General features: G+C 33.8%; 7 protein-coding genes across 12 annotated transcripts in view; 2 read left to right on the forward strand and 5 right to left on the reverse strand.

The window, feature by feature from the left end:
* Positions 1-145: 145 nt before the first annotated feature.
* On the forward strand, positions 146-2,144 carry Nprl3 (GATOR complex protein Nprl3). The gene has a single exon (XM_081976764.1). The coding sequence runs from the start codon at positions 311-313 to the stop codon at positions 2,018-2,020; it is 1,710 nt and encodes a 569-aa protein (XP_081832890.1). The 5' UTR covers positions 146-310; the 3' UTR covers positions 2,021-2,144.
* Positions 2,145-2,364: 220 nt separating this feature from the next.
* Positions 2,365-3,886, reverse strand: Dph1 (diphthamide biosynthesis 1). 2 transcript variants are annotated; one of them, XM_081976776.1, is made up of 2 exons: positions 2,819-3,886; positions 2,365-2,767 (listed from the first exon to the last, which is right to left on the reverse strand). In XM_081976776.1, exons 1-2 carry the CDS (start codon positions 3,743-3,745, stop codon positions 2,531-2,533), a joined length of 1,164 nt encoding a protein of 387 aa, XP_081832902.1. In that variant the 5' UTR covers positions 3,746-3,886; the 3' UTR covers positions 2,365-2,530. The 2 variants fall into 2 exon arrangements, with proteins under 2 accessions (XP_081832902.1, XP_081832901.1); XM_081976775.1 differs by having other exon boundaries at positions 2,365-3,883.
* A 429-nt stretch (positions 3,887-4,315) lies between these two features.
* Positions 4,316-25,808, forward strand: part of LOC145727254 (N-acetylglucosamine-6-sulfatase-like) — a 34,509-nt gene continuing 13,016 nt past the window's right edge. Inside the window, exons 1-12 of one of the 5 annotated variants that reach the window (XM_081976768.1) lie at positions 4,316-4,602; positions 4,669-4,967; positions 6,798-6,857; positions 6,918-7,124; positions 7,185-7,337; positions 7,414-7,587; positions 9,204-9,399; positions 9,449-9,592; positions 9,647-9,819; positions 9,879-9,995; positions 10,047-10,129; positions 21,743-22,073. In XM_081976768.1, coding sequence (XP_081832894.1) covers positions 4,839-4,967; positions 6,798-6,857; positions 6,918-7,124; positions 7,185-7,337; positions 7,414-7,587; positions 9,204-9,399; positions 9,449-9,592; positions 9,647-9,819; positions 9,879-9,995; positions 10,047-10,129; positions 21,743-21,788 — 1,482 coding nt within the window. In that variant the 5' untranslated portion in view covers positions 4,316-4,602; positions 4,669-4,838 and the 3' untranslated portion in view covers positions 21,789-22,073. Of the gene's footprint in view, positions 4,603-4,668; positions 4,968-6,797; positions 6,858-6,917; positions 7,125-7,184; positions 7,338-7,413; positions 7,588-9,203; positions 9,400-9,448; positions 9,593-9,646; positions 9,820-9,878; positions 9,996-10,046; positions 13,366-21,742; positions 22,074-25,808 lie in introns of those variants that run through there. The other 4 variants (XM_081976770.1, XM_081976771.1, XM_081976767.1 and 1 more) reach the window with 4 other exon arrangements.
* On the reverse strand, positions 13,354-17,151 carry LOC145727260 (D-3-phosphoglycerate dehydrogenase). The gene is made up of 5 exons (XM_081976778.1): positions 16,926-17,151; positions 16,711-16,862; positions 13,996-14,215; positions 13,809-13,941; positions 13,354-13,757 (listed from the first exon to the last, which is right to left on the reverse strand). The coding sequence occupies exons 1-5, from the start codon at positions 17,052-17,054 to the stop codon at positions 13,408-13,410; spliced, it is 984 nt and encodes a 327-aa protein (XP_081832904.1). The 5' UTR covers positions 17,055-17,151; the 3' UTR covers positions 13,354-13,407.
* Positions 17,835-19,409, reverse strand: LOC145727259 (lipase 3-like). The gene is made up of 7 exons (XM_081976777.1): positions 19,221-19,409; positions 18,964-19,171; positions 18,609-18,907; positions 18,406-18,558; positions 18,273-18,357; positions 18,072-18,214; positions 17,835-17,998 (listed from the first exon to the last, which is right to left on the reverse strand). Exons 1-7 carry the CDS (start codon positions 19,353-19,355, stop codon positions 17,843-17,845), a joined length of 1,179 nt encoding a protein of 392 aa, XP_081832903.1. The 5' UTR covers positions 19,356-19,409; the 3' UTR covers positions 17,835-17,842.
* LOC145727264 (uncharacterized) lies at positions 21,913-23,253 on the reverse strand. The gene is made up of 6 exons (XM_081976782.1): positions 23,091-23,253; positions 22,914-22,994; positions 22,748-22,853; positions 22,396-22,697; positions 22,280-22,345; positions 21,913-22,226 (listed from the first exon to the last, which is right to left on the reverse strand). Exons 1-6 carry the CDS (start codon positions 23,140-23,142, stop codon positions 22,108-22,110), a joined length of 726 nt encoding a protein of 241 aa, XP_081832908.1. The 5' UTR covers positions 23,143-23,253; the 3' UTR covers positions 21,913-22,107.
* On the reverse strand, positions 23,161-25,714 carry ppk13 (pickpocket 13). Its single transcript, XM_081976774.1, has 9 exons — positions 25,469-25,714; positions 24,937-25,131; positions 24,687-24,846; positions 24,501-24,631; positions 24,366-24,453; positions 24,189-24,314; positions 23,974-24,133; positions 23,643-23,906; positions 23,161-23,576 (listed from the first exon to the last, which is right to left on the reverse strand). The coding sequence occupies exons 1-9, from the start codon at positions 25,567-25,569 to the stop codon at positions 23,440-23,442; spliced, it is 1,362 nt and encodes a 453-aa protein (XP_081832900.1). The 5' UTR covers positions 25,570-25,714; the 3' UTR covers positions 23,161-23,439.

The following is a 25,808-nucleotide window of genomic DNA, read 5'->3' on the forward strand; positions in this document are numbered from 1 at the left end:
CACATCCCTACTACAATTCATTGAACTTGAACACTAGGGCCGCATTCGTTTTCAAGCTACATGGAGCGTTTATGACGTCATGATGACGAAATTTGGCAAAACCATAATTTGACCAACTGTCAAACTACGTCATTGTGACGTCAAAGAAGAAATGAAGGATAAACGGACGACTTAACCTTAAAAACCTTATCGTGTACCAAAACAAGGAAACAAAACAACATGTAGCCTGAGAAAAAATGGATAAAGAAATAATATATCTGAGAATCTGAGTAGTTTAAATTGTTAACGTGAGAATTGAATATAAGGAACCATGGAAGTAAATCCGCTTAGTGTAATTTTGGTGAAATCGGACAGCAAAGATGATCGTCTTCTATTCAGATATCCTTACCATGTACAGGAAAATAAAGAAGCAGCCAACCAAAGAAGAAAAAACCCATTTGCTTTAGTAGTGCCCGTTGAAGAAGCCTTACAGACCCCTGTTGTTTGCACTTCAAACATTTCTAAAGGAGTTCTTACAGGATTCAGTGACAAAGTGCTCTCGTCATTGTTTGCTGTAAAAACCGACTTGTCCAACAAGAAAATTGAGCTAAAAGTCAACGACGTACGTTTTGTGAGTCATCCCACATTACTGCAGCTGAAAACTAGACAGTCTGAAAGAGATGATTCAGGAATCATGCTTATTAATGTGGTTTTTGCTCTCTCAGCCATGGCCAGCCATTCAGTTGTAGGATGTTACAATGACTTGAGCCAGAGGATTGGAGTTATCTTGAGACATGAAGAAAGACGATGTGGATTTGTTTCTGAGCAGACACAGATGATGATGACAGCCCATGATGAATGTACTACAAACAATGGATCAGCTTTCAATGTAATATTGGACAAGTCTTCTTTAGCCAAAAACATTAAGAAGTTGTATGAAGATTTGTGTACAACTGGACTAGTGAATGTGACTTTTAATAGGTGGATGACACTGAGTTTTTGTCTGCCACAGAAAGCCCACCAATGGCATTTAAGAGGTCAAGTTGTAGAGCCTGAAGATATTGACAGATGCTTGAAAGCTATAAGACCATACCACAGTCTTTTGCTACTGTATCCTGTAGAACACCTAATTAACTTTACATGTTTGGATAGTTCTCCATCTTTAGTAAAAATGCTTAAACAATACTCTCCAATGAAAAACCTGCAGACTTTAGCTTCTGATTCAGATTTAACACTCTCACATGTATTTGAGCTTACAGCTCATCTGATTTACTGGGCAAAGGCTACAGTAATTTTTCCGGTATGTGCCACCAACAGATATGTAATTTCTCCTAATGCTCCTGTTGATCAAGATTCACCTTTAATTGACAAATTCAGTAAAGCCTTCCCTGGAATGCAGTTGATACCTTCACTTCATCAATTTTCTGAACCAACTTCATTGCTCTCTAAATTAGATCCATTGTCTAAACCTACACCACAGTCATCTTTAGTAAAAAACATAATCTGGATGCTTCAACAACATCTTCTAATACAACTGCACACCTACATACAATATATGCCCACTGAAAGTGGCGTTGTAGGTAGAACTGGAAAAAAGTATGGTAAAACCCCATCTCCGCGTACCAGTTCAGTTTTGTCAACATCTTTCCCAGAACCAACAAGAACAGAGTCTGAAAGTGGGGCTTCCACAGTGTCTGAAGCACTAGACTTTATTAAACAACTGAACTTAGAGAATGTGAGCTTTGCATCAACTGACGACGATAAACAGGACTATCAGGAGGAATTGTTATTGGATTTTCCTGATGAGGAAAGAAGTCAGATCTTTAAAGTCCCAGCTACTAATACACCAGAGGATTTGAAACTGTTTGCGCGACTTTGTAGAAAAGGCTACTTTGAAGGAAACCATCATATTGAGGAGATAATGTATCTGGAAAATTTGAGGAGGAGTCAACTGACACAATTGTTGGACAAGTTTAGAGATGTTTTGGTGACTTATGACACTGAAGATCCAGCTATTGCTATGTTTTCTTGTCCAGTTTGAGCAAGTGGGTAATTGTAAGTGCTGTGATTGTATTTTTTCTAAGATTTATTATATATGTGTATGTTAATTTAGTCATTGTTTGTTTTAGGACAAAGTCAAATTAAAGATTTTACCTTTTACCATTTATCTTGTATTATTACAGTAGTATAATGTAACTTAATTGAACTACAAGTTAAGTTATTTTTCTAATAAGTGAATAATTTGATTCAAGTGTTTAAATACAATATTTTTTCTAAAATTTTGAAATTTCTTGCATTCAAAAGATTACAGGCTTGCCTTGCTCATAAATTTAAAAAGTATGGAATAATGTTAGCAAATCTAAGAGAACAATCCAAAAATATGTGTAATTGTCAAATTATTTATTCAAGCATAATCAAATACAATCAGTTTGTAGTTTGTATGGAATAAATATAAAAAAATATCAACAAATTACTTAAAAACCTAAACCACAAATAAATTATGAGATTAAAATAATGTTATTAATTATATCAATCAGATTTCTGTGCTAATTTAAATACACTTTCCACAGCAAGTATTTACACTCATCTCTTCAGGTTTATGGTTGGGTGTCCATGGTCCCAAACTAGCATTGGCATAAAAGTCCATAGGGTAGCTTTTGCCCTCCTTGTGCCATTGTGCATCCCCTATAGTCACAGCCAATTCATAGGGAGTCAAAAAAGGCTTGGCAAAAGCCAATCCCCAATCTATAGACAGCCTGGGGCAAGCAATTTGAACAAAAGCATCCAACTTAGGAAATAAATCAATTTTTTTAGGAAATATCTCAGATAACAATATTACCACAGCATCTTTTCCTGATTCAGTTATGCGCTTTCTTAAGTGCTCTACTACTTTAGGGCTGCCTTGCCGCCCCAAAGTTCCCATTACCACCCCAAATGTTCCAGCTAACTTTGCTTTATCTATGTTGCTTTTCCGGATTAACTCCATTTGGACATGGTCATAGCTTTCAAAAGTAAACTTTTTGCTGTAAGGATCATATTTGTAGGCTTTTACTTTGGGATTGGCAATCATAGCAGCCTCTAAATGGAACTGTCCATCTCCTAAGTAAATTACTACATCACAACATTTCAAAACAGGAGCAGTACACCCTAAAATCTCTCCAGGAGAAAGTGGTTTGAATTGAGGTATTGAAACATTTTTGTATTCACTTTCTTCTAGAATTTTTGCAACAGCCTGTAAAGTAGTCACAAACTGTATGGTGCTCACCAAACCCATTTTTACATGAGGTTTAAAGTTCATCTTAATAGTTTCTATAAAGTGTAGGGGGTCTATCTTAATGTCCACAAATATGTAAAGCACTTTTATGCCGCTAGTTTGATCTATTGGCACTAAACAGCTATGACCATAATGCACTAAAAGTTCCACACCCAAAGCTTTGGCAGTTAAGTCATCAATACAGCAAGCTCCATAAGTCACGTCCCCCATTATAACAGTATCAGCTCCAGTAAAGTCTTTAATTATGTCGGCAATTGTGGTGGCAAACAGTAGCAGTCCTTCAGGCATTTGCAAAGCCACAACTGTGGCTTTCAGCTCTTTGATTCTCCATATGGTTTTTGGCAACTCAAAATTATAGTTTTGCGGAAGAAACGAGACAGCAGCTTGCAGTTTGGGGTCCTTTAGCAGGCTTTCTGGTACTCTAGTCACTCTGGTGGCTTTGAAAACTTTTCTCTGCGGTTTTGCTTTGACTACCAACGTTGTTTCTGCCATTCTATTCGAGCTTGATTTATGTTGTAGTTTAAATTATCACAAATTTTAGTATGTTTGATACATCATCTTTTAAATTTTTGTACAAAACTTGACTCAGAAATTTTTGAGGTTATATTGCTACGTGAGTAGTTTAAATGCACTATGGCGGTGAATTTTTCGACAGATGACAGTAAAAATCTCAAATGAACTAATTCTAGTTTGACAGTTACCAGTCGGCAAGTTTGCCATTACTTTCCGTTCTGTAACGGCAAAATTGCAGCAACAAGGCAAAACAGTAGCAACTTTGGAATCTTTTTTTGTATAGTTATTTCAGATCAGTCATAGTTAACAGATTTGTTGATTAATAATATTGTGATAACTGAGTATACCCAGTAGAAACTTAGAAACTGGAGGCATATTTTGGCGGAAGTATTAACGAGTTTTAAGCTGTAGTAACTAGTAACATAGGCTATCTTGTTTTATCGGAATGAGTTAAAATGAGACAGATATCGTAAACACTCTAGTAAACACTGATGCCAAACTACGTCAAAAGAGATAACTTGGAAGTGCTGCCACTTTGACAAATGTCAACTGTCAATCAAAGAATCAAATTGAAATTTGATTATTTACATTTTGAAGGATTTTTAATAGTTCAATTTGAATACCCTTGAATTCTAATTAGAATTTAAAATACTTGCATTGTTTACACCGCCTCGCACGGGAAATAATTTCCACGCTTTACTGGGTCAGCGTTAATTAATCCGGATTTTCCCGAGTTTGCTATTGTAAGCAAGCGGCCGATCGACCAAACCTGAAATGGCAAAGCAAGGCGGACTCGTGCAGTTTTTGAGAGGCTTGTACTATGATGAATTTAAATGGTGCGTAATTTTCAGCTGCAGCACATCGAAAGTGAGGTTAGATAAGATTGATTTTTTCTCTTGTAGGGCCCTCGTTAAGAGCATCGGCATTTTTGCTTTGGGCGTCCGAATAGCTCAGGAATGTCAGGGGATTGAGTTAGTACCCTCTCAAATTTAGGTTTTTTTCCTGTTAGTTAATAATTAAGTTGCTTAGTATAGATGTGTGTCGTGACCGAATAAATTACAAGTGAAGAAACATGAAAAAGTGTGTTTTTTTCTTTTTGCTGGACCTGCTTTTGTGTTTTGCTAAACCACGCAGCGATCGGGCCCCACCGAATTTTGTGTATATTTTGACAGATGATCAAGATATTATGCTGAATGGTTTGGTAAGTATTGTTTTTTTTTTCAGTATTTCATTACCTTACTCCAGATCTAGTATTTAATCAATTTGTAATAACATAACACCTAACTAATGAAGTGTCTGTAAAATTTTGTTGCTTGTTACTGTAGGTACCTGAGTTTTGCATCCATTGGTGAAACTCTAGATAAAAAAACTGCATTAATCTAAAAACAAATAATGCAGTTGGACTGAATTATAAACAAATTGAAAACCAAATTCATTGCCAAGATTTGAACTTGAAACTTCCCAATAAGGAGCAATACAATTTTAACTAAAAAAGAAAGGAGGTGAACAGCCAATTAAAACTTTCATAAGGATCTGGTCTGACAAACCAAAACTTAAGGGAGGTTTAATTAACTCTTTAAGGCCTTTACCAGGGACATTATATTATGATTTGATAATGAGTAATAAGAGTAAAAGAAACTGTATTACTATTAACTGAGAAATAAATCATCTAAATTGGGATCTGTTTACTAGGCACAATAGCTGTAGGTAAAGCTATAACAATAGAACATACAATATACAATTACTTTGTCAAATTAACTTTGCATGTAACCATGCACCACATGCAATTAAGATCTATTTTTGAGTATTTTAAGCACTTAAACAATGCTAAATTTAAGTTTATCCTTTGTGTTTCAAGCTCAATTGTTTTATTGACGTTTTCTGAGAATTATCTGTTTTATTCATAGAGTATAAAACTTTATTGTAGGTACATTAGTCAAGTACACACCATATCCAACTATGTGCAGGCAGCACTATTAAACACTTCATATATTTTTAATGTCAATTTTTGTATGTATTCTTTATATTTTTATTGAAAATATAGGAGTGTAAACCTATAGGTCATATGATGTTGTCCACCATTAGTCAGGAAGAATAATGTTTTTAGTTGTGACATGCTTTTAGGTGTAGGTCTGCTGCATGTAGGTACAATAAATCCATTATTCTTTAGATTAGATGTGTCTCAGTAAAGTATCTACTTTAAGGTTTATTTATGGCACACGCGTGAATTCAACATTTAGATAAACTGAAAATTTGTTGTAAATTTGACAAAAATTACCTAATACAAGTCCCTCCCAAAAATTCTGTCTGAGCTGAAAAACCTTAATACCAACTGATAAATTTATGTAAAACTGTCCTCTCATCATTGATAGAGAAACAATTTTTTTTCCCTGAATTTATTTAGTATTTGTAGTCAAAAAAGTAAATAATTAATGTCCCTGGTCTATGTACAGTTTGAAAGCTTTAAGCTATTACAGTAAAAGGTTATTACTACTGGAGATACCTATTTACATAACTTACGCAGTTTTGCAATTAGCGGAACATCAGTTTACCATTAATAACCATCAGAAACTTACAGATGTTGTATAACTGCATGGTGTATTATCTAATATTTTATCCAAATGAAATCAATAAGTTATTTCTATAATTATTTATTTAATTAATTCAGCAGACTAGTTTAATTCTTAGATTTAGAAAACGGTTCTTTTTATACGTTTTTTTTTATCAAGGTTAATATATATTTCTTTGACATCCAAAACTTTTTTGAGTTTTTTGCATACTTGGACATAATTACAGTTTTACTCTCCTTAAGTGTTCAGTGTAACAAGTATCATAAAATGAATCATTTCTTTTTAAATATTATGGAATGAGCTAAATCTGAACAAAATGTCATAGAAACGTATTTTATGTTCTTAACTTTTGAACTTAAACATATCTTATTATGCAGTTGTTATGTTGTTTCCATATACCCACATGGTTTGCATTCCTTTTAAAGTTTATATAGTAATAATATTAGCGTGAAATTTTACAGATTGCCATGAAAAAGTCCTTGAATTTGGTGGGAGACAAAGGAAAGTTTTTCGTGCATTCGGTAAGTTGGTCACCTTGATTTTTCAGTTTGTAATTAAAACTGATAATTCAAAATTTCTAGTTTGTTAATACGCCAATCTGTTGTCCAAGCAGAAGCTCTATATTGACCGGCAGGTATCCTCACAATCTAGGAGTGTTCAACAATTCCCTTTCTGGAAATTGTTCTAGTCCCTATTGGCAGAAACACTTTGAGCCTCATTCTATAGCAGCTATTTTGAAAAATCGTCTAAATTACACGACGTTTTATGCTGGAAAATATTTGAACCAGGTTTATAATTGTTTTTTATTTCTAAATGTCTTGTAGCTGGAATGTATTTATCATTTTTAGTATGGCTCTAAGTATGCTGGAGGAACGGCTCATGTTCCTAAAGGCTACGACTGGTGGGTTGGACTTAAAGGCAACTCAAAATACTACAACTACACCTTATCAGTGAACGGGACCAATTTACCTTTGAAAAATCTATATTTGACTGATTTACTGGTAAGAGATTTACTTTCATGCTGTTCTTGTAACTTTAACAGGAATTAAAAATGTACGAATTGATATATTGTTATAGGCTAACTACAGTTTGGCCTTTTTGAACCAAGGATTTATGGAGAACTCCCCGTTTTTTATGATGGTGGCACCTCCAGCTAGCCATGCACCCTTTATACCTCCCAAACGTTACTCCCATCGGTTTGCAGGAGTTGAGGCAGTTAGAAATCCTTCTTTCAATCATACACCTCATAATGTAAGCTAATTTTCTATTTTTAAATACCTGAATAATTATTGAAATGAGTGAATAGAGTGAACTGAGTGGTTATGTATTGTGTTGAGTACATAATATGCAGTTTGGGTCTCTAAAATTGTTATATTGAACACTTATTCGAAGTTTTCTTGATATGTACTACAAACAGGGGGAAGAAATGTAGAAAGCCTAGCACTATCGGGAGAAAACTTATTTTGCAGAGCACAAGATTGGTTTAAAAGTAACAGATTATTACTTAATAATAATAAAAGAAAGGTTCTACTCTTTAGAACAAAACAATTCAAAATTGAAAAACCTGGAACACTAACTTTTGGACAATCAAATACAGAGCTCATAGAACATACCAAATTTCTTGGAATTCACTTGGATGAATTCCTAAACTGGTCAAATCATATTTTAGAGTTAAACAAAAAGCTTAGTTCAGTTTGCTATGGCATACGAGTCACTGCGAAATACATGAATGAAAGAACATTAAAAATCCTATATTACGCAAACTTTGAATCTGTGCTCAAGTATGGGATAATATTTTGGGGTTCTAATACCTTAATGGAAAAAAATTTTGTTTTACAAAAACGAGCACTTAGAATAGTCAAGAAAATGGGATACAGGGAGAGCTGCAGGGGGGTTTTCAAAGCTAATGGCATTCTGACGGTGTGGGGACTATATATTTATGAATGTATAGTTTTCTTTTTCAAAAACAAAAGTATGTTTGATATGGAGGTACATCATAGTTATAACACTCGAAGCGTAAATGTAAATTATCCAATACACAGATTAACTATAACCGAAAAAAATCCATATTATGCCTGTTTGAAGCTTTTTAATACATTACAAAATGATTTAAAATTAGAAAGAAATGAGAAACTTTTTAAAAGAAAGGTAAAACAGATGTTAATTAATTTAGAGCCATATTGTATCAGGGATTATGTAAGAGACTATTAGGTGTACGCTCATCTTAAAATGACGCTGTTTCTTTTTGTGTTTTCATGTATGTTTTTTGTAGTTACAGGAAATGTATTGTGACCATAATTAGAAATAAAGAAGACTAACTAACAAACATTCATTCGCATTACAAACACTTGATCTGAAGAGTGTTTGGCCATCTGAAAATAGCGACTAGCAATATAAATAAATTAGATGATACCACAATTAGAACGCAATTTCTGTCGTAAATATTTGAGTGAGGCAGAACAAATTAAACAATTTTGATCTGCTATAAAGTAAACTAAATCTTTTGGATCTTTTTTAAGTGTTTCCTTAAACTGTAAAACCAAAAAGGCAAAATAATAAATTAGAAACCGCACACTGTTTGTTCGAAATTGTGATCTTTTTAAAGCTCCAAGTTTACTTTGACTAGGGCAACACTGTCAAAACTACGCTTTTTGATTACTATATTTCACATGGATTTTTGATGTTACAATTATGTTATTATTTGCTTTTGTTAGAGACTTTCTTATTGTTTCTCTCTCATATAATCCAATAAGTCCTCTCTGACATAACATTCCTATAAATCATGTTGGCTTGAACTACTGAAAAGTACCGTTTGAATCTTTTCAGAGGTTAAAATACACTGAAAACTATTTTAAATAAATTTTCAGAAACATTGGCTTTTAAAAATGCATCCCAAAAAACTTCCAACCAACGTTACAATTTTGGACCAAATCCATCGAAGAAGACTGCAGACACTTTTAGCCGTTGATGACCTGGTGGAGCGAATAGTTTTACAATTGAGAAAAATGAAATTGTTTCACAAAACTTACTTTATTATCAGCTCCGACAATGGATTCCACATTGGTTGGTTTGGTAATTAACTAAAACCAGTGTAAAATTTGATGAATTTAAGGTCAGTTTGGTCAACCTTGGGACAAACGACAGCCTTATGAAGCCGACACTCGTGTGCCTTTACTAATAAGCGGTCCAGGGGTGGGCAAAAAAATTTTGGAGTCTTTTCCTGTATCTTCGGTCGATATGGCTCCCACAATTTTAGGTATTACCCGAAAATTTTCCTGTTAATCAGCTAAAATTGTTAAGAATGTTGCAGACTTAGCCGGAATTAAACCACCACATTTTATGGATGGGAAAAGTTTCAAGAAACAACTGTTAAACAAACGAAACAAGATTGGTTTTAAGTTTGTTTTTATGGAGTATTGGGGAGAGGCAAATGAGAAAACTGTCGATAAAAGTTGTCGCGCCTCTTATGACCCTTTTGTCTCTGTAAGTTAACTTTTTTCACCCTTTGTGTTTGTAACTTATAATTTTTTTGTTTAACATAGGAATGCAGCACTAATCAATGGTGCAAATGTCAGGACAGTCGAAATAACACTTACACTTGTGTAGTGGATTTCAGGGAGGAGTTGAGGTTTAAGTTTTGTAGATTTGCAGACAGTCAGGTAAGAAACTCACACATTCCCTCATAGAAACAACTAAATGTATAATTTTAGCGATTTGTGGAGGCGTACAACTTATCTTTGGACCCTTATGAACTAACGAATGTTTACTCAAAAATGAACTCAAAATTAATAAGGTATTACAACAATATTTTGAACAAATTCAAAAAATGTTCAGGGCGTTCTTGCAAAACTTTGTAAAAGTATACTGAACTCAAAATTTAATTTATTTCTGTATAAAACTGAGGTGTTGATGATGATCAACTTATTCTATTTATTTATTTTCTAATTTGACTTTTGCTCGAGTGTCATTACTAGAGTCCGAATTTCTAGGAATTTTGCTTTTTGTTAATAATAAAAGCAACCAACCTTTCTAATGTGAACGATTTACGCAAAACCACGTTATTTGACAGATTTTTGAATTGTTTTTTTGCTTCTTCTTTTTGTGCTTAATTTAGTTTTTTTTTTACTGCGGCTTATTTGCTGCTATTTTTTGTATGGTTTTAAGTTGAATAAGCTAATTTACAATTGCAATAGCTATATTGAGATATTGAAGGCTTCTGAGAGACGAAAACAACAGCTTCCTAAAATTTCTAGACTGGTCTACAAGGTTTTAAATGCCTTAAAAACAGTCCAGAACCTTCAGTGCTCTTTAAACTGTAAACGCTTTCTAAATGCTCCTAAAGTAGTCTAAAAAGGCTATTTTAACAAATTATGGCATGGAGAACACGAATCTGGTCACTGACTTTGAAATTAGGGCATTTTTAACGGTTTTCAAGACATGGCACCCTTAAAAATTATATTTTGACAAATGACAGTTTACGTCACATTTCTACCATTAACCTAAACTAACTAAGGCAGTTAAAGACAGTTTTCAAAATTTAAAAATTTTCCAACAAATTTATATTTAAAAATGTCAAAACTCTAGTTTTTACTTTTCATGGTCGACCGGTGCGTTGTATGGTAAAATGTTATATTTAATGAAAGATATTGTTTTATAGGGGGCTTTGAGGGAAAAATTTCACACTGCTAACTCAAACCGTTTTCGAAATATTTAAAAAAATGTCCGAAAAAAAGTAATCAAGTCTGACGCCCTCTAGCGGCCAAACGTGGCAAGTTAGCGGTACCCGCTCAACGTCACGTGATAGCTCTAATCATTAGCCACTTTCGATCATTTAATGTGTCTATACGGTACGTTTCAAATAATCAAGTTATTCGCGATTTTTTGTGAAAATGCATCGAAATTTTGTCAAAATGAAGGTTTTTCTGGCCTACTATACTGACCGCCGTCTGATTTAAGGTGGTTTTTAGTACATATTTCGAAAACGGTTAGATTTACATAAAAACTACAAGAGTGCAAAATTGTTCGTAATGGACCACTAAACCAAACTACCTAACGTTTGAACTTCAATACAGTTACAGGATGTGCACAAAATTGTTAGTGGATCATTATTTTTGCTCTGTACACAATTTTTTGCTCTAGACCACTGAAAAGAGCAGTTCAAGACGATTCTTTTGAGTGGTTGAACCACCCTGAACTCCCAAAAATAACCAAGCTACAGGGTGTTAAAGTTTTGAACTAATTTTCGGTAAAATATGCATCAAAGTAGAAAACAGTTAGAATTACAAACAAAAACAAACAGGACAGAAACTCCAAAATGTTTCTCAAGAAGTCGAAAGTCTTCCAAAACAGTCTAGAAGTTTCCAAAAGCTTTTAGAACGCTTTAAAGGCTTCCAAATTGCCTTCAACTAGTCTAGAAGCTTTTAAAAACTTCAAGCCAGTCTAAAATCTTAGCTTTTAAAACATTTTAAAAGTTTCTAGAACCGTCTACAAGGTTTCAAATGCCTTAAAAGCAGTCCAGCCCTTCGATGCTCCTAAAGTAGTCTAAAAAGATTTCAAAACACTGCAGAAACACCAAAATGCTTCTAAAACAGTCGGAAGCCTTTCAGAACAATCTAGAATGCTCTTCAACTAGTCCAGATGCTCCCAAAAGATAACAAAGCTTCAAAAAAATTCTGGAACCGTCTAAGAAGTTCCAAATGCCTCTAAAGCATTCCAGAACCTTCAATATGCTCTTTAAACTGTCCAAAAACCTTCCAAATGCTCTTTAAGTAGTTGAAAAGAGTCTAAAATCGTTCGTATTCTTCTAAAGCAGTTTAAAAGCTTTAAACAATTTCTAGAACTCAAAAAAAGTAAAAATATTTGCTATCTCTGGAAGAGTTTTGTGCTTTTTTACAGATTTTTATGCTTTTTTGAGGAAAATAATTTTGCTTATTAAGCGCTTTTTTGCACGATTTTAGTGCTTTTTAATCCGGACTCTAGTCATTACTAAATAATTATTTAACCTATACACGTTAAGTTGTAATTTAATTTATTGAAACTATAGTATTATAGTTTGGCTAATATTCTAAGCTTGCCAGAATTCCTAGGTGACGAGTAATTACATACAGGGTGAATAACAATTAAGGTTTCATTATTACGACAAATGGCAATCCATTTTGCTTCTGGGTCTGTTGAACAAATGGGTTGATCGGGATTATGGCGAGTCTCTATACTACCTGGAACAAATGTTTGACACTTTATTATCTTTTCTGCTCATTAATCATCCGTACTTTTCATGGCACTGCTTTATCAGTTTTTAATATCAGGCGTTCATGAGCACACTTTGATTATGTTGTGCTTTGTATTTACATAAATAGTACAAAAAGTGTGTAACTGCCTGTTAGAAATGTTTTAAATGTAAATTAGATTATTTCACAGTGGGCTAACAAAGGAACAACACAGTTATATCCACAATAACTTTATTTTAGCATGCAAGAAGCAAAGGCACGCTCAACCAGTTTTGGATATAGAAATATTTATTTTCAGGAGCTCAGACTGAGTGGTCTTTTGATCAATCACAAACTACAAACGTTTTGTTCATTCACCCTGTATAATATAACAATCCTGTAGATTTGAATCCACATTATCCTATAAGAGAAGTTTTTATAAAACCGTCCCAACTCCTATAATACTCTTCGTACAAAAACCAGCGTATTGACAATATAGAAACAGTATTTTTGCGCATTTATAACTAGAACCTTAAGAAACACATAATATTTACTGCTTCTGCGCGTACACTGCTTAGTGTTCACACTAACAACTTGTTTTTCCTAGTGTGAGTTAATTGAAAATTGCTTCATCAAAGTCATCGAATGAAACGGTTGTGATTATTGATTAATGCTGATAGCTGTGTTTGTGAATTAGTTTAGTATAGCTAGATGACAGTATTTTATGAAATAGGTATTAAAGGAATTACAACAAGCAATAATAAGTAAAGAGGATGTGATAACGTAGTATAATAACTAACAAATACACAACTTTTAATTCTCATGTAGTTTCTATTATTGATTTTTCAATTTGTAACAGTATAAGTTACTTATTTAAAACATTTCGGTTTATGACACCAGCAGTCGAAGTGTAATCCATTGTGGTTCCGGTAAGGGCGATTATTTGTTCAGAAACTTCCACAGCCACCCTAACTTGAGCCTCTCCAGTGCTGGCACCCAAATGAGGCGTGGCCACAACTTTAGCATGACCAATCAGCTCCAAGGTCACAGGATTAGTGGGCGGTTCTTGTTCGTAAACGTCAATCCCTGCCCCTCCGCACTTACCAGACTTAAGTGCGCTTAACAAGTCCGATTCGTTGATGATACCTCCTCTAGCTACGTTGATGATTCTAACTCCTGTTTTACATTTATCTAACACTACAGTGTTGATCAAGTCTAAAAAGCAAAAAGGTGGGTTAGATGTTTTTTAAATTTGTGAGCTTATACTTCTTGTGGCTGGAATCAACGGAGTGTGTACAGTGATGTAGTCTGCTCTAGGCCATATCTCCTCCAGTTCGAGGTACTCTACATTAAATTGTTTGGCCTCTTCAGCGCTGATTATAGGGTCAAAACCGATAGTCTGTGAATTATGTACTTATATTTTGTTTATTAACAACATATGTTAACAACGTACGGTCATTCCCCATGCCTGCATTCTCAAAGCTACTTCTTTGCCAATTCTGCCTAATCCGATGATGGCCAACGTTTTTCCGCTCAATTCGTGTCCCGAATAGAGTTTTCTGTCCCATCTTCCTGCTTTTAAGGAAGCTGCAGCCGCTGTAACGTTTCTGGCCAGGTTTGTGATTAGAGCGCATGTTAACTCACAGGCACTTATTGAGTTACCACCAGGCGTACTAAGATATAATATTAGTATTAATTTTGATTATCACACTGATTGAAACTGTCTTAGGTCTTTAAGTAAAAGAGACTGTAGGATAGATTAGATCAGCCACAAACACTCTTTTTTTATAAGCAAGTACAGTAAATTTGTTAGTACAGAATTTCATTTTTAAATTGTTATGGTAGGTTGGATTCTATGGTGTTTTGTTTTTTTAATGACTTTTTAAGTCAAAGTTCAATTAATCATAATCTGAATAATTATTTAGGTTCTACTAGGCCAGAGTATCACGAAAATATTAAATAACAAAGTAAAGCACCTTAATTCCAAAACAGTATAATAATAAGATATCCGGAAATCGATTCTAAATATAAATATCATTTACGTTTTATGATTATGAATCTTCAAGGATAAAACAAAAAATGAGGAAGAATTGTTAAAAGCGGTTTGATTTTAGAAAAAAATAAATTCTACTATACAGGGTGGTCCAGTTTTAAATGTCAATAATTCACCAATCCATAGCCAATTAAAAAATAAGTTGACAGGCATTATGTCATTAATTAAGGAAAATACAGTCCTTCAAATTTCTGTTTAAAAAAGTTTTTTGTCATAACTGTCAAACCGTTGGAGCAATTTTGATCAAATTTGGAACACTCATTATGAAATTAATACTCATTATGAATGACGTTTGCCAAAATTCTCCAGTAGCCTAGATACAGGAAGATGGTTTTAATGTTTTTGCCTTCTACGTCTCTAGATATTTTTCAAAAATTACGTGTTTTTTTTTAATTTCATTGTTTACGATGAAAAATAAATTATCTCCTATAAAATTCTGATTTGAAACTTCCTTTACGATATAATTCAGTTATTACTTTCAAAGACCCAAAACTAACCCAACCCAACTTAAAAATTGTCTTGGAAACAGAAAATTCACTTAAGAAGCTTAAAAAATTTAATTGTAGCTAGTTTTCATAGTTTCTAGGCAAACTGAAAGACTAGTTTTGAAAATTGACTGAGAAAAGATAAAAATTGATTTCAGAAGCTTAAAAATTGTGTTTGTAACCAGTTTTCATGCAAATTGAGAGACTTTAATATTGAAAATTGATTTGTACTTGTAGACATAAAAACTACTTTTTCTAGAATCTTGACTACACATTCATACATTTAAACCTTAAAAATTGACTTGAACACCAAAAAGTGACTATGAACCAATGAAAAGTAACATCAGAAGCTTAAAATTTGCATTTGAAGTAAGTTATCATAATTTTAAGACAAATTTCAATATTTTAGTTTTGAAAATAGTCTTAGATAGAGGACATTGACATTAGATTCATGAAAATTGTCTTGAAAACGAACTTTTCGTGCTTTTTACTTTGCTTTTCATTTTCTTCGAATTCTGGACTATTTTTAGTGCTTCAAAACTGCTTTCAGCTTGGAAAATCGAGTTTCAAGACTATCTTCACCAAGTTATTGACATAGCAAACTTAAAAAACAATTTCTACATTCTTCATAGACTTAAAATAGCATTCCAAGCCTTGTCACTATTAAATCGACTACTAGACACCTCAGTGTTAAAAATTCGGGTATATCTTAATAAACTAGACTGTTTTTAGTATTTTAAGGCTGTTTTCAGTGCTTCAAATCGAGCTTCAAGACTATCTTTACAAAGTTTTTGACTTATCAGGTCTAAAAGCCAATTTGTACACTGTCCACAGTTTTGAAAATGTTATTTCAAGCTTCTTCAGTATTAAATTGACTTCTACACTCATCATAGGTGCAATAAATTGTAGCATCTTTAAGAAATTCAGACTGTTTTTAGTGCTTTTTAAGAATGAAAAATCGAGTTTAAGACTTTTTCCAAAAGTCAAGTTTCTTCAGTAATAAAAGTAAAAAATGTTGGTATCAAATGCTACGATATTAGTCTTGAGAACTAATTTTTAGAAATGAAATAGTCCGAAAATTTAATTTACTTCTATAGACTTGTTCCAGTCCAGAAAATTGAGTTGTACACCAATTGAAGTGCTGAAAATAGACTTTTAGACTCTATTTAGTCCTAGTAAAGTCAGTTCTAGCTTTAAAAGTCAACTTTTAGATTATCTTTAGAAGTAAAAAATGAGTTTCATGCCCAATACAATCTTTGTCTTGATTTCCGGACTGTTTTTAGTTCTTGAAATCCAGTTTCAGACACTCGACCAGGATGGCAGTTTGAGAAAACAAATTATAAGACTATTCCTAGTAGTAAATAGCAAGTTTTTAGACTATTCGGTACAAATTTGGACTCTAACAATTCTTGAATGTTCAGTTTTACACTATAAAACGATTTTTTAAATTGAAATTTGAAGGAATGTAGGTTTCTTAGGAAACGTTTTTCAGAAAAATTACATAATGCAAGTCAACTTATTTTTTGATTGGCTATCGAATGGTGAATTATTGACACTTAAAACTGGACCATCCTGTATATTTTCCTTGTAACAGTGATTGTAGGTAAAACATGAGAGAAACCTTACTTACTTCAGAACGACTACATTAGCAGCAGTAGCGGCATTTACATCAATGTTATCGACCCCAGCTCCTGCTCTTCCGATGGCCTTTAATCTTTTTCCTGCTTGTATAACATCGGCAGTGACCTTAGTGTCTGAACGCACAATTATAGCATCATAATTCTGCGATACAATAAAGTAACAACATCAATCAACACCTTTCAGTTGTATTTCTTCTATACATACCACAATTTCTTCAATTAGTTGCTCTTTACTCAACTTGTACTTGCAGTCCACCTCAATATTGTATTTCTTCAATAAATCGACACAAGCATTATCAACCGCATCGGCCACTAGCACTTTTTTAATATCCATATTTGTTTTTGTTGTTAAGTAAATTAAAATTTCACTTATTATCACTTGAGAATGTATTAAACCGGCCTGACCTTTGTTCGATTCAGTAGTATCTGAGTGTTCGCTGCCTTTTGATTGAAGTGGAATAACTTGTTTACCACAACAAGTTTAACGGAATAAGTTCAATAGCAGGACCGAAGTAGGCTTATATCCTTTAATTTAGTTGTAAAAATGGTACGAAACGTACAGTTTAATTCATTATTTGATTTAAAAAATTAACTGTGGAAACAGCAATTGTTATGGTTTACCAAATGTTACTGCATAAACCAATAAACCAGCAGTTTTATTAAGTCAGACCCTGTAGATGATTAGCAGATTGTGATAGTATCATTATACTTGTTTATCTATGTAGAAACGGACCCCAGCAAAGTACTATTTTTAGTAAGAAAGTCCTGAAGAAAGTATAATTTGCGTTGATTGGTAAATATGTGTAATTAAGAATGCTATCAAAACATATTTGTTCGAATGGTATGATTTTGTAGAATAGCTAATGTAAAATTTTACTGGTAGTACTATTTTAGGTAAAACTGCTTTTTTTGGTACAAAGGGAAGGGACCACAAACATTTCGGGGTTTTCAATTCTGTTTACAGCTTTTTTTTATTTACTAGACCTCTTTTTAAGAAGAATCTGGATAAAAACTTCTCTTTCTCTCACGCAGTCAGTGTATCACTATTTGAAAAAAATGTAAATTTGGGGCTACATTTTCTGTCAACCACTAGGTTCAATTACTATAAACTATATTTTACGTTTATTTAGTATATTTTTCAATCACTTCTATGACTCTGTCATATAACAAACTTTTGACATCTTTGGCTCCAACAAAGTCTAAATGGCTGAATTTCTCGTACTGTATTAGATTTGCTTCTACCACATTTGGCAGTTTACTTAAAAGCTTCTCAATATCCTACAATATGTAACTATTATAAGTTCTATAACAATTGATGAGTAATGTATTCAGAAGTGTCAAATCAACTTACATCAACAGCAGCAAAACAATCATTTTTTCCATAATAAGCTGCCAGAGGAGCAGTGATGTTGCTCAGTTCGTAATTAGGAGGTTCAGGGGTGCCGTAATAAGCTGTGTTCTCTAATGTTCCATAATCGTATTGTCTGAAAGAACCTACACGAAAAAATAACTTTGTTCGCTAGAATCCAGTATTTTTGTATGTTGCTCCCACCTGAAAGAATTTCCTGACCGTAATGTATTAATTGTTTAGCAGAAACTCCAGCCGGCTTGTCAGATAACAATATCAACAGATAGTCCTAAAACCAAATATGTAGTCAATGAAAACAAAATTTAAACATTCTTACCAAATCCAATTGGTCTGGATCAAATCCCAGTAATAAGCCCATGAAGTCTTTACAAATAATGTCAACTCCTTGAATGGAGCATAAACCAACCAGAAACTGTGGCAACCAGTCATTATAGGGCGATCCATAGAAATTGATAAAGCTTGATACAGCCTACATTTTTTACATTACAACCAGGCTATATCAAAAATTAGGGCCCCAACCTGTAACTCACTGAGATACTGAGCAAGAAATACTGGTATGACACTTGTGACACCCTCCATGTACCCTACAGGGCTGGTTGATAATAGTGCCATGGAAGAGGAAGTACTTTCAGAAAAAGTAACCACTGTCACTTTGGAAACTCCTGTATAATTTAAGATATAATCGATACTTGCCGATAGGTCATAGTAGCCTCTTTCGTGAAAACTGAAATTCCAAAACTCTTGTTGGGAACTGTCCAAATAAAGGTGATTCATTGAATATCTGGTTCCACGAGAATTGGTCATCCAAATGTCATAGCCTAAGAAAAGATTTAAATGGTTTATGTTTAAAAATTATGTGTGACTGTAGACTAACCTAAATCGTACAAAACAAGGGCGAGAGACTTATTAGGGCCTTGATTGACCCAATCGAATGAGGAGCACAAAAGAGGAGGGACGAATAGTACCACAGAGTGGTTGGTAGCACTGGTTTGTGGTATTCTATGCACAGAAAGTATGAAACCATCTTCCGTAGTAACGTTATGGGACTCAAAGGGGTACTGGTATTTACTCAAGTATTCATCCTGATAAAAAAATAAAACAATCAATGTTTTGAACACTGAATGTACTTACAATAGTCAGGAAAGCATCCTCGGGAAGCTGTACTTTGCTAACTAAGTTAAAATCCACATGGTTTCGTGCAATTCCCCGTGAACTTAAAGGAATTTGCGTTAACAACATAAAAGATAATACTAAGATGCTATTCATTGTCGCATATGTTCAGAACACTATATTCTCTATCTAAATGATTGTTTACTTTCTGCTTTCTTTTAAATCATGTTAATCAATAATAAGTATTTTTCTGGAATTACCACGTAGTCGACCTTTGATCCTATTTCTGCTTCTCTAATGTTTTGCAAGAGATATCTATTATTGCCAGGTGCAATTCTAAAGTTATCTCATCCAAATACAAATTATGTACAATGTAAAGTAGACTTAACAACATTTACTGTGTCCAAATTGTTTAAGAAGTGTTTACACTTTGTAATGTACTGCAAATACATATACAGGGTGGTCCAGTTTTAAATGTCAATAATTCACCAATCCATACCCAATTAAAAAATAAGTTGACATTCATTATGTCATTTTCCTGAAAAGTTCTTCCTAAGGAAAATACAGTCCTTCAAATTTCTGTTTAAAAAAATCGTTTTTTTTGTCATAACTGTCAGACCGTTGGAGCAATATTGATCAAATTTGGAACAAGCACTTTATTACACGTTATTACGGTCAAAGACCCAAAACTAACCTAACCCAACTTAAAAGTCTTGGAAACGGAAAATTCACTTAAGAAGATTAAAAAATATTATTGTAGCCGGTTTTCATAGTTTCCAGACAAACTAAAAGACTTTAGTTTTGAAAATTGAATTAGAAAAGATAAACATTTCAGAAGATTAAAAATTGTGTTTGTAACCAGTTTTCATGCAAATCGAGAGACTTTAATTGACTTGTAGACATAAAAACTACTTTTTCAAGAATTTGTTACTACAAATTCATACATTTAAAGCTTAAAAATTGACTTGAACCTCAAAATGTGACTGAACTAATGAAAAGTGACATCAGAAGCTTAAAATTTGCATTTGAAGTAAGTTTTCATAATTTGAAGACAAATTTCAATATTTTAGTCTTGAAAATAGTCTTAGATGCAGGACATTGACATTAGATTCATGAAAATTGTCTTGAAAACGAACTTTTCGTGCTTTTTACTTTGCTTTTCATTTTCTTCAAATTCTGGACTATTTTTAGTGCTTCAAAACTGCCTTCAGCTTGGAAAATCGAGTTTCAAGACTATCTTCACCAAGTTATTGACATAGCAAACTTAAAAAACAATTTTTACATTCTTCATAGACTTAAAATAGCATTCCAAGCTTTGTCACTATTAAATCGACTTCTAGACACCTCAGTGTTCAAAATTCGGGTATATCTTAATAAACTAGACTGTTTTTAGTATTTTAAGGCTGTTTTCAGTGCCTCAAATCGAGTTTCAAGACTATCTTTACAAAGTTTTTGACTTATCAGGCCTAAAAGCCAGTGTGTCCACTGACCATAGTCTTGAAAATGTTATTTCAAGCTTCTTCACTATTAAATTGACTTCTACACTCATAGGTGCAATAAATTGTAGCACCTCTAAGAAATTCAGACTGTTTTTAGTGCTTTTTATGACTGAAAAATCGAGTTTAAGACTATTTCCAAAAGTCAAGTTTCTTCAGTAATAAAAGTAAAAAATGTTGGTACCAAATGCTACAATAATAGTCTTGAGAACTAATTTTTAGAAATAAAATGTCCGAAAATTTTATTTATTTCTAGACTTGTTGTCCAGTCCAGAAAATTCAGTTGTACACCAATTAAAGTCTTGAAAATATACTTTTGGACTCTCTTTAGTCGTAGTAAAGTCAGTTCTAGCATTAAAAGTCAACTTTTATATTATTTTTAGTAGTAAAAAATGAGTTTCATGCACAATACAATCTTTGTCTTGATTTCCGGATTTTTTTTTTGTTCTTGAATGCCAGTTTCAGACACTCAACCAGGATGGCAGTCTGAGAAAACGAATCATAAGACTAGACATTCCTAGTAGTAAAAAAGTTTTTAGACTATTCAGTACAAATTTGGACACAAGTCTTGGATGTTCAGTTTTAAACTATAAAACGACTTTTTAAATTGAAATTTGGAGGACTGTATCTTCCTTAGGAAACGTTTTTCAGAAAAATTACACAATGCAAGTCAACTTATTTTTTGATTGGCTATCAAATGGTGAATTATTGACTCTTAAAACTGGACCACCCTGTATATACAGGGTGTAATATTAAAAAAACATATTTATTTCTTTTCTGTTCGTTGCAAGTCTTGATTTCAATAAAAAAGTTAACTTTGTTGATATAAGGTCAAATCTGACAAAAGATATGTTTTGTCACTCATCCTTTGATTTTCATTATATTGGGTATTATGGAAATAATGTGCAAACATTTTGTCGAGTTTCATAGTTTTGAAGTAAAAACTATGACTATTTTGTTTAAAGTAACATAATCATTATCATCTGATTTCAACCTTCTAGATTTTTTTAGATACTCAGTGTGATTACACTATTTTTATGTTTTCAGCCAACACCAAATTTCCACTTCTTTCAAGGTTTTACAAAACATTTAGTTCTCAGGATTATTCCAATTCCAGGCAACAAAAAATGCTGCATATAATGGAATCACATGATGAGGGAAATGAGGGACGCCTACGCAGAAATCTGCATGGCACTTTAAGAAGAATCAAACAACACTTTTATAATCATTTTATATTCCCAACAAAATTTAGATACAAAAAATAAAATGGTATGCACTTATTATAATTTGTAAGGTGAGCAAGCCTGTTAGGGCCTGTCATAAATAATCATAAATCCATTGTGAAAGCAGTTTGTTATAGAAAAAAGATGGAAGAAGTTGCCTGACGCACAACTCCGTGGTATCACAGTGATTTAGTGGCTTTCTTTATGCTGCCTGTTCTCGTGGTCAGCATGATGGTGATGTTCTCTGTTTTCATGAGCAGCATGATGGTGATGCTCTCTGTTTTCATGAGCTTTGTGTTTAACTTGCTCTGCAAATCACACACTTGTTGAATTCAGTTTAACATTAAGAGAATGGAGTTACCCTTTAGATGATGTACGCCATGTTTGAGGTGGGCAAAATTACTGCGGCTATGGTGAGAACGCTCACCTGAAAAAGTTTTTAAGTAGAAAAAGTTTGCAACTTTGAAAGTGTCTTACTGGTATTAGGTCCGCCTGTGTATCGTATACCATCTTCCCAGCAGTAGCATGGGCATATAGGACCTGGGGATGTTGTAGAGGAGGTTGAGGTTGAATCCGTTACCGGTGTTGAATCGGATGAAGTCGATTCAGTAGGAGTTGTTGAGTTATCAGTAGGTGATGACGTAACTGTAACAGTGGTTTCTTCGGATGTAGTCGGTGTTACAGTAGAAGGACTTGATGACTCAGAACTGGTTTGTGTAACCCAAGGAGTTGGTGACTCGGTTGTAGATCCGGTCGGGCCACTAGGCGTAGGTGTCACTCTTCAAAAGTTTACGACATTATTTTACAAATAACAGATCTGCAAACTCACTCTGAAGTTGTTGTGTCTGTTGAAGTAGATCCACCAGTAGGAGGGACGCCAGAGGATGGTGTAGTTTCAGTACTAGTACTAGTACTTTGGTTTACGGGAGGGGTACCTAAGAAAAATCCAAGTTATACCTTATTAAAGTTAATTTTAAATTGCGACTTCTACTTACAAACGATATGACAAAAACCACCATGGTTCCTAGAATGCACAGCCGCATGATGGCGGTTATGGTGGCTCTGATGAGTAGCATCTATAATTTTGTTATGCGAATATTAAAATAAAAACCAAGGGCAGACTTAATCTAGTTGAAGTTAATAAAACTTGTTTGGATATAAAATGCACTTACCACAAACAGCAACAATCACCAAAATACTAAAAATGGACAGTTTGAACGCCATTTTCACTTATTTTCCTAGCTAACAAACTTTTGGCTTTTGTTAGCTATTGGTGACACAGCCTAACCAGGTTTTCGAACCGGCTTTATATAGGAGGTTGATTTGATGGAAGAATTTCACTAATGTTCAATAACAATGTCGTGACTTTGAAATACATTTTTGCTTAGATAACACTCAAACATGCCTCCAAATGAGAATTTAAACTACGATGTTATCGCTGAATTATGGTGATTTTATTCGAACAAATAACTCTAGTGAAGGGATAGTTGCAATACTATTAGTTCAATGATATCTAAACTACTATTTACACCAACTATACGAGTTGCTAGTTGTTCTAAAGTAGTCACTGACAGGACGCATTACAAAATTAACCAAGATCTCCCAGGCTGTTAGGAAACTAGCTCCAAGGAAAAGAGCTAATGCACTTCCAATAGAAACTGCAACATTTGAAATTGCTATAATTAGATAACATAATATACTAAGTTAATTGGTGTGCAACTAACCAATTAGATCAAGAGATCCTTTGACAACATTCCTTCGGAATCGTTCCGTTGGTAGTCTTTCCAGTGTTATGTCAACCAGACTGTAATCTTCAGATGTGCTCGTCATAGTTTCAGTAATTACATCCAATTGACTATCCACACAACTGTCCAGACAGTCACATTCTAAACCCTTCTTTTGCGATCCAGGTGGTTTCTGCACCATCAGCTCTTGGAAATTGGTCTGGATGCAATCCAGTCCCGTTACGTTACATTGTTTAGACAAGTCTGAAATTACATTTACTCTGGTGTCTTAGTACTTGAATTTCTTTTAAAAAATAAGCAATTATTTTACCAGTATGGGGCATTAAGTGATGAGCACATCCGCATTTGTTTATTTGAGCATCTTTACGACACTGAGTTAAACAGGCACTGTAACTGTAGTAAGGATATACGTCCAGATAATTTTCTTCTGGATAGCGGCATTTTCTTTGGTGGATGTTCAAGGTTTTTACCTAAAATATCTGTGGATTTTGCAATGTGCACTATAAATTACTTATCAATAGGAACCTCAGGTTGGTTTTCAATCTCTTTGACAGCAAATCTGCGTTTAATCTGTTTTCCCGTATCAACCAAGATAACGTCTTTTTTCGAAGTAACCACCGAAGGTACCTCGTACCTGCCTAAGACATACACCTACAACCACGTAGAAAGTGCATTTTTATAAAAACTAAATTAGTTTTTTACTAAGTTATCTCCTTTTAAAGTCAAGTGCAGTGATCCAGGACCGGTAGTTCTGTTGGACACCATGTCGATTTCAACCAAGTGGTTCGCTCTAAAAATTTGGTTTTCATAGTGTTTACCTGTACCATTTTAACATACTTGGATTGTAAAGAGTTAAGGGCGAAGCACCTTCCAAGATCAGTGTCCAGTGGAACAAAGGTTGCACAACAGTCAAACTCTCGAGTGTTCCACTTACATTTTTTTATTAATTCAGTACAACCACTTCTAACCTACATAACCCTGATTAAATAAATATTTAGTGCTGGAATTGGTGGAGTTAAGTACCTGCGGGGAAATACTCCCCAAATTAGAGTAAATGCATAGTTTGTCAGGCTCGGTAGCTCCAGGTCCGCACATACGTAAAGTAAAAAAGTTATCCTCATTGTAGAAAGCCATTTCCTTGATAATTTCATCCAAATCGCAATCATGGGGGTTCCCAAATATTCTACATGAAACTAGCTATGATAAGTCTGGGTTTTTTGAAAGTACTCTGCTCTACTATGCAATACCTACTCGAGCTGATAATAACACTCACCGATCAGAAATTTCAGCAACTTTGTCCTCATTGTTTCGTTCACAAACGTAAACAGCAGAAAATTGGGTGTTCCAATCGCGGTAATTAGTGTTCACCACGAAGCTTACAGCGCTATTTTGATACGAATTCCATGCTGAAGTGATCACTGAAGCCGATGCCCACCAGCATAAGATACTGCATACGAACCAGAAAGTTCTGCAACAGTTTAATTCCAATTTTCTCAGTAGAAATATCGTCCAATCAAGAGTGTGCTAAACAAACTAGAGTTTTGCTTCAAAAAAGGTTATTATGATTATGATTTCATACACGTAAACTTTCTGGAAAAACATCTTCTCATAATAAAGTGTCTAACAGAATTAAGTCTGTGGATCGTGGTGGCCACTCAATTGACCAGACAGTTTTACTTTAAAAACTACCATCCTGAAGGGTTTTTTCTTATGTACCATATTGGCAAACTGGTCCTTTTCCACTGTTTAATAAATTTCTATATTCGTACAGTAGAAAAAGTAAACCATAATTATAATGAAATCACCTTTCTGTCCAATGTAAACCAGGTTCTGCCAAATACCTCAAACCATGAAAGGTAGCATTTCTTATATAACGAACCCAAACAATTTTGATACTTTCCAACATAATTGAAACTTTGTAACCAAATCATAAAAGCATTATACTGGACTGATTTCTGTTTTGTAATCTCGTCATAAATAATCTAATGATTAAATATTCATCATAAAACCACGCTTGATCATATCGTATTGTATGGAAGAGGACACAAAGAATGGTATCAATATTTCTTTATTTACATCTTTTGTATATTTTAATCAATTTTTGTTATCGTCGTTACAACGTTTAGAACTTGATGATTTCAGTCA

This window comes from Ips typographus, linkage group LG3, assembly GCF_016097725.1.
Source record: "Ips typographus isolate SLU linkage group LG3, UJ_Ityp_2.0, whole genome shotgun sequence".
NCBI classification, from domain to species: Eukaryota; Metazoa; Arthropoda; class Insecta; order Coleoptera; family Curculionidae; genus Ips; species Ips typographus.